The following is a 12,952-nucleotide window of genomic DNA, read 5'->3' as shown; positions in this document are numbered from 1 at the left end:
TTTACCTTTGCTTCATCCATTGGGTCACGAGGTCACTTGGTATGAGGCTACGTCTTGACATTGCCTCCTCTTCTGAGTCTGCCTTCTCTCTCTCTCTCTCTCTCTCTCTCTCTCTCTCTTTCCTAAGGATACTAGATTTAGAGATCACTTGGGTAATCCAGGTGCTCTCATCTCAAGATCCAATACCTGATGACATACGTAAAAGACAAATTTCCCAATTAGGTCAGCTTCCTAGATCTGGGGAGAACCATGGCTGTGTCCGTGAGTAGGGCAGGTTTTTAACTCTCCACACTCATTCTGTAGCCAATGTCCACATACACAGCCATCTCTGTCTGTTCACAGAGAAATCTTCATGTAGACCAGTGGTTCTCAACCTTCCTAATACATCGACCCTTTCATATATCTCATGTTGTGGTGACCCCAGAACTATAAAAGTATTTCATTGCTACTTCATACACTGTAGTTTTGCTGCTGTTGTGAATCGTAATGTAAATATCTGAAATGCAGGATATCTGATATCTAACTCCTGTGAAGGGGTCATTCGACCCCCCAAGGGGGTCTTGACCCACAGATTGAGAACCATTGGTGCAGACAAACTGAGTAAAGTATAAGCAACAGAGAGTTAGAGGTGGCAGCCTTTGATACTTCCATCCTTCTTTCCTGTGTTCAAGGCATGGCAGTAAGGGTTTTGTACTCTAAAGACCTAACGTATTCTTCCCACGAACACCATGACAAATCTACACAAAGAAGGCAATAGACACCAACAGAGATTGCAATGGAAGACAGGACAAGCCATATTCTTGGAGGTTATCACTCAAATGAATCTTGATTCCCCACACCAGGATAAAAGCATAAATGTCTACTTCCAAGTACCATTATCTCAAGGGACCTTAGCAAATTAAAAAGTGTCCTAGGGGACTCTTTACCATCACCTGGACGACTTACAAAGACAGCTGGACGGACCAGAGATGAAGAGAGAAGACAAGGCAAAACCAGCAATGCTGTCTTTAATTTGGGAGATGGGCATCATATTTTGAAGGAGTATTGCAGCATACGTTGAACACCGAAAGACAGAACAAGAGCCAAAGTCACAAAAACTTTGAAAACTACCCAGGCCTCTATCACTGGACAGATTCAGAATAGCAAGTGCATGTCACCCCTAGATATGTTGAAACATCATTTCCCCACTTGGTGAGATCTTATGATCTTTGCCCAACCCAAAATCATATAATTTCTAAGCTAGGCATTGTGCCCACAGCAGTAATCCCGTCCCTCGGGAGGCTGAGGGAGAGTTGTGAGTCTGAGGACAGCCTGGGTTACACTGGAAGTATGAAGCCAGCTGGGCTACATATATAGTGAGGCCCTGACATTAAAAAATCTAAATAAAATATTAAAAGAATATTTTCAAGTCATGTAGAGCCACTAACATCTTTGTATTATTGTCTTGGATGTTTGGCTAGGCTCTTTCCCCTTGGGACTTCCTCTTGATTATCAAAATTCTACTCAATTTTGCCTTTGGGTTTTGTTAATTTATTTTAAGACAGGGCCTCATGTAGCCCAGGCTGGCCTTGGACTCCCTATATAGGTGAGGATGACCTTTAATTTCTAATTCTTCTATTTCCACTTCCTGAGTGCTAAGATTAAGGCATGTCCCACCAATGCCCTCTATAAGTGGTACTAAAGATTGAACCTCTTTTGTGACCCTTCCTAGGAACTAGGTGGTCCAATAAGTTTCCTGGGCCTGACTGTGGTTCTCTTGCTCCCTGTCCTTCAAAGCTTCATCACCACCTCTGTGTTTGCCGCATGTGTCATGCCATTTATCCACCTCTGTTCTCCTAATTAAGCTTGAACGTCATGAAGATAGCATTGAATTTCCCAGAGTCCCCAGAGTTCAAGACAAATAGAGGTCATGGATGGGGCAGTTAGCACACATCTGTAGAACTGAAATGGTTGAAAAATGTTAAGAATGCGAATACATTTCTTCTTGTTCTTATCTTCCAAAATTTGTTTATGTGTTTAAAAAGAAAGAAAGAAAAGAAGCAAGAGTCTCTTCCTGCCATGGTCATCTTTGAGAGGGAGGACATGAGCTTGCAGGCTGTTTCGCTCCCATACTTCCCTAAAGTCAGCTCTTCCCAGGAGTCCGTGTTGATGCTCTGCGGTAATAGAGCGCTTGGTCAGATGAAATACTTTGCCTTAATTGTGTATTGTTTGCAGGACTCCATGTTTATAGCTAGGATGTGGGAGGACATCTTATTCGAGACAGAGCACTTACAGACCAACCCAAGGATGGCAGGTGCACCATGACATTCAGGGAAAGCCTGCTGAGGTCTCCTGTCAAGGGAGATGATGCCTTTTTTCTGGAAGGCTGTGAAAAGCCATCCCCAGGCCTCTAGAACTCATATGTAATTGGCTAGCCACAAGGGACTCTGCTCACTCAACTACTTCCCTTGTCTTTCCCACTTTCTGAATGTCTGTGTTCCTGGTTATTGACTCCAGATGTGTTCTGCTGACTCTCCTGGTTCAGTTCTGTCATTTCCTGGCAGATTGTGACCTCTGCAGAGACCCTTTCTATTTTTCTGTTCTTTCTGGTGTTTGGAACACTTTGCAGGCGAATGTCATTCGCAGGTTTCATTAATGAGTCTCCTGCTCCCTCTTTGAGACCGGCGATTTAGAAGTTAAGTAGAAGCAGATCTAACCGCAATCCTCCTCGCAGCAGGCTGCGAGTACCTGCCTCCTTCTCCCAAGGTGAAGTGCAGGTCCCTCCCCTGTGCACACACAGGTTCCTCCTCCAACCTTCCCTTTTATTTTAAAGATAGTTTTTATCCCATAAGTGACTCTTTGTATTCAGGTCATTGAAATGCCTGGTTTTCCTGGTTATCTACAATTCTGTAAGGCAAGGAATAACGTATCTCCATTCATAATCAGTACCTATTAAAAAGATCGTACGTTATCAGAGCCTTCAGTGCTCACTGAATGAATCTGAGACTTAAGGCATAAATAAGGTCAAGGAAGAGAGAGAGGTCTTATCTGGGAATTGCTTTCCCTATAACCTATTTTAAGAGGTTTAGCCAGGGCCAGAGCACTGCTGAGACAAATGTGCCTGCCGGGCAGATTCCTTTAGAGAGAGAGAGAGAGAGAGCAGGTGGCCAGGGCCACTGTGGGAAGCAGTTACTGACACTGGTCCACTGGGCTTCTCCACGGCTAAGCTTCTGCCTAGGAATGAGGAGTGACCTGGCTATGTCTGATGTGAGGCCCCAGGGCCAGTTTGAAATGTTGTCACCATGTTGCCCAACAGTGCTTCCCCAAGTTTTAAAGCATCATTAACAAAAACTCTACACCTCAGGGGTTTCTAGGTAGCTCTTTTGTTCTGTTGTTGGTGATGCTGGAGCCTGAACCCAGGGCCTCACATTTCCCAGGGAAGCATGTCATCACTGAGCCCACACTGCCAGACTAGGTTCCGTTTCTACTTCATAGGGATTGTGTTCATGCAGGATATGCACGTATGTGAGGCTACACGCATGTGTAGGTGGAGGGCAGAAGATAGCCTTAGGTATCTGTGTATGTGCGGGTGCACACGTGTATATGAAGGGCAGAGGACAACCTTAGGTGTCATTCCTTAGGCACCATCCACTTGGCCCTTTTGAGGCAGGGGCTCTCCTTTGACCTACAGTTTTCCCATCTGCTAGGTTGGCTCAGGAATCTTTCACCTTCTCAGTGCTGGGACTAACGCTTATGCCACAGGCATGGCTTTTTGTTTGCCTGGCTGTTTTGTTTTTTGTTTTTTGGTTTTTTTTTGGTGTTTTGTTTTGTTATGTGGGATCTGGGGATCTAATTCAGGTTCCTGTGGTTTCAAGATAAGCACCTCACCAGCTGAGCTATCTCTCCAAGCCCTGTTCCCCGAGTCCATGTCTTGGAGCTAAGTTACCTGCGTGATCACTTAGGGTAGGGGTAATCTGTATATATTTGAAAAACATTGTAAAACATTAGGATTGGTTGAGGGATAAAAAGATTTTGAACAACTTTAAGTTAATGTTACAGAGCTGATGCAGTGATAGACACTTGTCACCTCAGCACTCAGGAGGCTAAGGTAGGAAGATGGGATGATCTACACCTCAGGGACCATGTCCCTACCCTCCCTCAAGTCACAAGGTGACCACCTCTCCAGTAGGACCTAGCCTCCCACTGTTTGCCACATTCTGGGCAGTGTCCTGGTTATAGACAACCTGGGTGTCCTCACACAACAAAGTTCCCACTGGACCAGGGTGATTTGTCTTAGGGAATATCGCTCCACACTTGTTATCGCATCCCTCTTGTGAGCCCACCAGACAGTTGTGCACCTGGTGTCTCTACCACGCAGGAAATGAGGTGGAGCTGTGATCCATTCAGAGTTCAGTGGCACACCTCTGATGCACTAGACCAAGTCCACCATTTCCTCATTGTACCTGGCTGGCTACCAGGGGTGACACAAGGAAAATGTGAAGACTCCTTGAGGCAGCTAATCCCCGGGCCGGGTCTGAGCCACAGTGTTGACACCCAACTTTCCCTACTTGAACTCCTAAGGAAAAAAAAATATTGATAAGGCCTTGGTTATAGGGAAAGCAAGCGAGGCAATCGCCTTGGGGTGCAAAGTTTAAGGAACAGAAAAAGTTCAGCAACCACGATTTTAATAGTCATTATATTAGTCTTCCCATTGCTGTGATGGAGTTCCCGACAAAAGAATATTATAGAAAGGGTTTGTTTCTGCTCATGGTTTGAAGGATACCGTCCACGGAGGGAGGGAAGATGAGAGAGCCAGTTGCTGGTCGCCTGTATTCAGTCAGGAAGCAGAGAGAGCTGAATGCTGGGCTCAGCGGCATCTCCCCCTCCCCCCCCCTGCTGTAGTCAGTTTCCAGCCATTGACTGGCACTGCCCACATTGGGAATGGGTCTTCATTCCTCAGTTAAACCTCTTTGGGAACGCCTGGGCGTGTTACCATGGTGATGGTGAAGCTGACCACTAGGTGCTTTTAAAAAACCAAAAGCAAGGCAACAAACTATGGTGACCTAAGGATGGGAACTAATCTTAAAGATCAGGTTAGGAATCTGGTTATTTAGGAATTCTCATCCCAGTTTCTGACTCAGCACCTCAGGCTGTGACGTGACTCAGCACAGTGTATCTGTTATTTAAAGATGGATTCAAGCGGGGGGCGGGGGGGGGGTGCTTTCTCAAGGTAGTGTGTTAGTGAGAGTTTCCTGCAGCAAGGCTGTCCAGCAACTGCCTTTTCCCTGGGTTGGGACAACTGCCACCATCTAAGGTGACAAGCTCTCCTCAGACACTTTCCTTTTTAGTACTGTGTGTCTTTTGTGGGTGGGGCTGGCAGCCCCTGGTCCTTCTCCCCTGGGCTGCTCTCTCTGCCCATCACCTCAACCTTTTCGCGTGCTGCTGAATTTTAATATTTGTGCTCTGGGTGGCAAAAACATCACCGATTGACTGTTCATTTAATTGATTTCCAGTTCTTTTTTTTTCCTTTTGCATTATATGTTGTTCATACATTTAAAAATGAGATGAATAAGATAGCTGAAAGCATCCCCAAATGCCATCAGTCCTAGAGTTAACAGAAAACTGTGGATTTTAACGCCAGACTGCTTAGGTGTTGAAGGCCTCCTTCTGTTTATATAGAGCCACAAAATAGCTTTCCGTCTTCTCAACCACGTCCACAGACCTTGTTTATGCTTTTACAAGCTCCATGCTTCTCCTTATAACCCTAGATCTTATCTCCATCTGTCTGTCTGTCTACCTATGGTGAGATTGCCGTCCCTCTATAGTGTAGATGCTTCTAGAACATCCCTTCCCACTCACAGACACCCAAATCCACAGATGGCTCAAGTTTCGTCTATAAAATGGTGCTGTGCTTACATTTAATACCCACACATCCTCCAGCATACCGCAAGTCTTCTTTAGATTACTTAAAATATCTAATACGATGTAGGAGCATTGCTATGCTGAAGTTTTAGGAAAATGCTAATGAGAAAAGGTTACATATTTAGCATAGATGCCTTCCTTCTACCCTGACCTGTGGTTGACTGAATCCACTAAATGCTCACACATGCTCTCCCTCTCCATCTCCCTTCCCCCCACCCCATACACACAGAGGCATGCACACACTATTCCGACCAATCCGCAGGGCAGCATCTCCCGAGTGGTCACTCAACAGCAGCTAGGAAGCATCCTAGGCTAGCCCAAGGGTCAGTCAGCTCACGGGTAGTCACCGACCTCCCTCTTTTCTGGAGTTTGCCCTTTGCAGGCACTTTAGGAGACCCACAGACAAGTTGGGGTGCTTGCTGAGGAGAGATAGCCAGCCTCATAGAGACCAGAAACCTGAAGAAATACTGGGTGAGTCCAATTCAGTCCAGAGAAGGACACGTATTCACATACTGATGCACTAAAGAGCTCCATGGATAATCCCGTGTTCCCTGGAGAGGGGAGGAGCCTCAGGGAGACAAACTCTCCCTCAAATATTTCCCTTGATGTAAAGGCCTACTGGAGGGTAGAATGATTTGTTTTGCAAAGTCATTAATGTCTGATCAAAGGACAACTCTCAAAGCATCCTTTCAATGCAGTGTCTATGTGTCAGCTTTAAAACGTTACTGATGCAAGACATACTGTCATCCCTACAAGTTGAAGGGCATCTTAGTTTTCTCATGATTTCTTTCCTTATTTGTTTGGTTTGCTGTGCTGGGCCTTATGAATGTTAGGTCAGAACTCCACCCCTGAGCTCTATAATAGCTGGGATGGTCCTTCAATTCCTTGAGCATTATAGAATCTCCTCACTAGTCTTGGAAACAGGGATTCAGGAAACAATTTAAGGGACGCTTTAGAGTGAAATTGGTTCTTTCAATAGAAGAATACGAACTTTTCAGTGGAGCCAAATGATGTGTTTATCCATTTGCTTTCTATGAACTTTAAGGGTGTCCTGCAAGGAGAAAGAAAGGTGTCCACAGCACACCAGGGCCACATTGCTACAGTAGACTTCTGTTAGAATTCCATTTCTATCAGCATGATTAAAATACCCTGACAAAAAGCTAATTAGAGAGGAAGAGGTTTGTTGCAGCCAGTGTTTCCAGATTACAGTCCATCTTCAAAGGGAAATCACTGTGCCTGGGACTGGGACTGGAGAGAAATGGGCATATTCATCCACCTTTGAGAGCAGAGAAAAATGCATACATGCTTGCTTGCACTCAACTATGTTTCTCCACTTATATATACTTCAGGTCTCTCCCTTGCCTAAGGAATGGTGTTACCTACAGTGGCTTGGATCTCTCCACATCAATTGATGTAATTAAGACAGTCCCCCCTCAGACATACACCAAGGCTGACCCAAAAGAGAAAATCAATCCCCCATTGAGATTTCTCTTCCCAGTTGACTCTAGGTTGTGTCAACATCTGAAAGGCACATTTGTCTTCTAAGTGAAAAGGGAAGAGATTGTTGCCGTTGCTAATGTGGGAGACCAAGAAAGTCTGACTTCCACTTTGTGTTTTCTCACTCTAATCTGTATGAAAGCCACATCTCCTTGCCCTTCTCAGACAGGGCCAGAAGGACAGGCCTACTGAGCAGGTTTAAACAAATATTCTCTACCTACCTCAGCCTTGGACTCTACTTTCTAGGGGAGAAACATGTCTCTCTGTTAGATTAAATGATCCTTGTTACTGTCGTCTCATCCCAAGAGCTAGGCTCATGTATGTCTAAAAGCAAGATAGCAAAATGATATATATTCTATGTTCACAGGATAGAAACACAAAAAGAACTGGCAGGTAAGCGGATAAAATGTTATTTTCTGAAGTCTACCTAGTTCATTGTTATAGAGCCCAAACTGCTTGTTCAGCCAATGCTCTCATGGCCAATTTTTTTTTTTTTATTTATGTAGACTTTATTTAGTCTAAAGTAAATTCACACACACAAAAAAATATAAGTGGTGTTTACATTAACATTACATTAAGAAGTTGGTTTACCATCTGGCCAAGAGCCAGCGGATTCATGCTCTGAGAGGAGAAGGAAAAGGAGTGGGATTGGGAGAAAGGGAAGGGAGGTTGGAGGCAAGGTTGGGAGAGGGGAGGAAGTCAGGAGGTGAGGGGCAGGGAGCATTGGAGTGTGAGCTGAACCCTGCTCTGCTTGCTAATCTTGTCTGTGTAATTCTGTCCCTGGGACACTGCAATTCTCCTCAGAGGCAAGGATTCTGTCTCTTCAGAGCTTTGACATGTCTACTGACATGTCTACTGACAGTGAGACCTAAAGAGATTTAAATCCTTTGGCTTTCCTAGGTTTTTTATATTGAAGTAGTTACATTATTGGAGTTCTGACCATTTCATACTGGAGACACTGGGAGACAGAGGGTGGCAGGGTTAGGAAGAGGAGAGTCTGGTAGCTTGGCCTGCTTAGTTTCCTTTGGGTGTGACTGGCCAGTCACTTAGGTGCTATGCTCCCGTTTCCTGATCTGTTTAATTAAAAACAAAACAAAATGTCATGAGGCCTTGAGAGGATAAAAATGACACAATCTAATAATGTCTCAACACAGTGTCTGGCACATGGGAAGCAAAGTTATAAAAACATCCATCTGGATTGGTGTGGTGCTGCACGCCTTGAATCTCAGCAGTTAGGAGGCCAGCCTGGTCTCACTCATAGTGAGACTCTGACACTGACACTGACACACACACACACACGCACACGCACACGCGCACACACACACACACACACACACACACACAGAGAGAGAGAGAGAGAGAGAGAGAGAGAGAACAACCACATTTCTTCTTTATTAACACAGAATTGTAGAAATCTATTTGTGAGTGGGATTTTATCTAGTCTGTGACCTACAGGGAATTTTGTTTTGAGGTGGTTTTTTGTTCGTTTGTAAGGTAGGACTCTTGGTGCAGAATATTCTAAGGAAGGTGATGTGCCAGTGTATATATAGGCATGGTGGAGGAGGTCATACATTTAGTCAGCCTCATGTTACAATTATGAAAGACACCAGTCAGTGTCTGTTTTTCTATTGCTGTGCAGACCATGATCAAGGCAACTTATGGAAGAACTGGGCACAAAGAGGCTTCATGGGAAAGAAGAAGGGCTAAGAGGAAGAGAGCACCAGGGGTGTGCACTGGAATATGTTCAAAGTACATGGTATATGTGCTAGAAACACCCTTATGCGGTCCTTTATAGTAATAATAAAAGGTTAAAGTCACATCCCAAAGACTTTATGACCAGCCCTATACCCCACCTCTCAAAAGCTCCACTCCCTCTCCTCCCAGTAGCAGCACCCTGGGGACCAAGCCTGTAGCACATGAACCTTTGGGAGGCACTTGCCCAGACCACAGCAAGGGAGGCAGGGCTTCTCCTTGTCTTCTTCTACCTTCCTCCCCTCACCCCAAGAAGATCCTGAGTGAGGTTCCTCCAGGAACACACTATACAAGCCACACATGAGGTCTCTGCCGCCATGTCACTGAAAAAGCAATGACACTCAAAATGAACAGTTAACTTGTCACTGGTGCCTGCAGCTACTGCCTGGTTTTCTGTTAGACTGTCTCCTTCCTTACAGCAGAACAAGTAAGGGCAGGACCAGAGCACATGGGAGTGTATGCCACAACTCTATAAGAATCTCCAAAGACCTAGAGATTTACCCTTCTGCGCCCTTCTTACATACATACAGTAAGATGACAACTTTTGGGTGGCCCATTTCCATTCTCACATTTATTCTCAACTATTTCTGACCTCCTGGAAAGGATTTCCTGGGAACTTCCAGTGCCTTCTCAGAGTTCCAAGGACAAATAGCAGCCATGAGGTTTCCTTGATCTCTAGATTGACAGCAACTTCCCCTCTCGACTGTTAGCATTCTGTGGACTCAGGGAGAGAGAAGTAAAATGCTGGACTCTTGACGCTTCAGGCATCCTAGCTGAGCTCAGAAATGTAGACAATGAAGCCGACTCAGTGCAGGTTGGAAGGCATGTATTTTCCTGAGATAAAACTGTGTTTCAACAAACAAGCTCAAAATGTTTGGAAAAGAAGAAAGATGGCGCCTCAGTGTGTGACAGGCATGCCCCTTCCACATGCATCCACCTTCTGTCTAGTTCATGTGTCTTTATGTCCCCATAGAAAGTGGAAAGACTTTACTTATTTTTAAAAAGAAAAAAAAAAAAGGAGTTGTGTTGCAGGGGAGGTGAGGGAATAGAAGGGGACAGGAGGCTCAATGCACCCTTGGCTTAAATACTGGCAGAGTCCCGGCAGACAACGATCTCTGCCAAGTTATGTGAGTGTCCACCTCCTCTCTGGACTGAGGACTCCCTAAAATTGTATCCTTTACATAAGTGTTTGAGGTCTCCCTGTTGGCTCACAGCCTGGCTTAGAGTTGATAATTGAGAGTATTTATTAATTGTCTAAGAGACTTCCAAGGTATAAAATCAAACATTGGAAAAATCCCATCCTTTGGGAACTCCTGTATCAAAGGAAAAGACATATTGCCATGGGATTTTTTTTTCCTGGGGAAAAATATCCATATATAATTGAATCAAAGACAACTGTCATCAAAGTCTACTGTAATGACAAAGCAGAAAGATCCTCCTGTGGGAACTGAAACTCCATTTTCTAGGTCAACAAAGATAGACCAAAGACAAAAGAAATCCTGAAACACACATAAGAAAATCACCAGTGGTTAATCCATACTTTGTGTATGCCTTGTGAAAATCAAACATCTTCAACAAACTTACTTAATCCTCACGTCAGCCCTATAAGGTGGGCTGTGGTTACTCTGCTCCTTACTGGTTAAAGGCATCCATGCATGGTAGTGGTAGGACTGAACTCCGAGGCCACTTCACTAGTGATAACCAGACAGACGAGAAAGGTAATGAAGAGACATCAGGTTCAATTTTCTTAACGAAATATAATCTCTTGTATTGGATCTACACATTTTACCAGAGACAGGCCCCAAGTGATTATTTACCCATTAAGACTGGACTATTGCTGGTCTACATTATTCCTATAATACGAAGCAGAGGTTCAGTGAGGTAAAGCTAGTTACCTGAGCATCTTAGAGTAGATGTTCGAGCCTGGCCTTCTCAGTCCCAGCTCAGCCCTGCTCACAGGAGCTCTGCCCTCCTCCTCAGGCTATGGTGTGATCATGAGCTGCCTTGTTCTTTTGTAGGGTTGCATGTGGGTGACTCTTAGAATATCTTGACCTGCTCCTGAGGAAATACTGCTTTTCCTGAGTTTTCTGAGCCCTACATCGCCATGAACCAACCGGACCTTGCAGATGACCCAGATCCCAGTCCCGAGCCGCTGTGCGTAGTGTGTGGCCAAAACCACTCCCCAGAGGAAAACCACTTCTACACGTATACAGAGGATGTAGATGACGACCTCATATGCCACATCTGCCTACAAGCATTGCTGGACCCTCTGGACACTCCATGTGGACACACCTACTGCACCCTGTGCCTCACCAACTTCCTGGTGGAGAAGGACTTCTGTCCTGTGGATCGAAAGCCTGTGGTTCTGCAGCACTGCAAGAAATCCAGCATCTTGGTCAACAAGCTTCTCAATAAGCTGTTGGTCACCTGCCCGTTCACCGAGCACTGCACCGAGGTGCTACAGCGCTGTGATCTCCAGCATCATTTCCAGACAAGGTAGGAACCCTTCTCTTTCTGTTTTCCCAGAGCCAGCTAGAAAGACATCCACTCGGGTGCAGCAAGGACTCTTTCCAGTGCCCTGGCACTCTATAGGATGCCTGTACACTCACACTCACTCTCTCTCTCTCTCTCTCTCTCTCTCTCTCTCTCTCTCTGGAACCAGTGAAGAGATCTGTTCCAATACAACACAGCCTAGGTGTTGATGGCTGTGAACTAGTGTGAGGAAATATCACTAAGTAGGACTGGGTTGTGTGCAAGCGCTTATGTGTTTATAGTTCAGAAAAAAAAATGGTGCTATGAATGTCGGGACTTACATATCAAATATCACCACCAGGTCGTGTTTCAAATGCTTGGTCCTCAGCCAAGGGTGCTCTTTGTGGAAGTAGCAGGAGCTTCAAGAGATGGAGCCTAGCTGAAAGAAATAGCTTACCAGGGCATACCTCTGAGTTCATGCTAGGTCCAAGTGCCCCTCTTTTCTCTCTTTTTTCTGGCTACTCTCTTCACCAGGATGGAAAGAAATTCTGAAACCATGAGCCCAAAGAAATCCTTCTATAAGTAAACCATCTCTCTAATTCATGTAGGATCTACGTTTATTCATTTACTTATTTTTAATTTTAACTTTTTATTGACATATTTTCATCATATATAGAGTTGGGTTCTATAATAGCAAGCTCTTTAACTCAAACTAAGTTTTTAACATGAGAAAAATCAGGAAAATATCACCCTTCATTCTAGCTTGCTTCCTATGGCCGTGATAAATGCCATGACCAAAAGCAACTTGGGAAGAAAATGGTTTAGTTGACTTACACATGCCAATCACATTGTCCAGCATTAGAGGAAGCTGAGGCAGGGATTTGAGGCAGGAGCTGAAGCAGAGGCCGTGGAGGAGTGCTACTTCCTGGCTTGTTCAGTGTTCTCTCTTATAGCATCCAGGACAAGGGTAGTACCGCCAATAGTGGGCTAGGCTCTCCCATATCAGTCATTAATCAGGAAAATGTCCCACAGACTTGCCTTCTGACAACCTGATGGAGTCATCTTCTCCTTGGAGGTTCTCTCTTCTCAGATAGCTGTAGCTGTGTCAAGGTGACATAAACTTAACCAGAACACCCTCTGAGTGACTTTCTGTTTCTCTTTTGGCCAAGGTGCACACATTGGTGGCAGAAAGGAGATGTGCTACTGCTGCTGGTGACTGGCATCCCCTGCTCCCCCACCTGCTTCTCAAATTGTCCCTTCTCGGTGTTGTGTGCCCGGGCATTCCTCTGTGGATGGCCTCACTGGTGGCTCTGGGCCTATTTCCTGTGAG

The 12,952-nt window shown here is 45.0% G+C and overlaps 1 protein-coding gene across 4 annotated transcripts in view; it reads left to right on the top strand.

Moving 5' to 3' along the window:
* Lnx1 (ligand of numb-protein X 1) overlaps positions 1-12,952 on the top strand; it is a 108,281-nt gene that overhangs the window by 7,049 nt on the left and 88,280 nt on the right. For all 4 annotated transcript variants that reach the window (XM_029477992.1, XM_029477991.1, XM_021163798.2 and 1 more), the window contains one exon: positions 11,169-11,646. In XM_029477992.1, coding sequence (XP_029333852.1) covers positions 11,255-11,646 — 392 coding nt within the window. In that variant the 5' untranslated portion in view covers positions 11,169-11,254. The remainder of the gene's footprint in view (positions 1-11,168; positions 11,647-12,952) is intronic.

The sequence above is a fragment of the Mus caroli genome, chromosome 5, assembly GCF_900094665.2.
Source record: "Mus caroli chromosome 5, CAROLI_EIJ_v1.1, whole genome shotgun sequence".
In the NCBI taxonomy this organism is placed as follows: Eukaryota; Metazoa; Chordata; class Mammalia; order Rodentia; family Muridae; genus Mus; species Mus caroli.
Note: the sequence above shows the minus strand (reverse complement) of the source record. Positions and strands in the feature narration are given on the sequence as shown.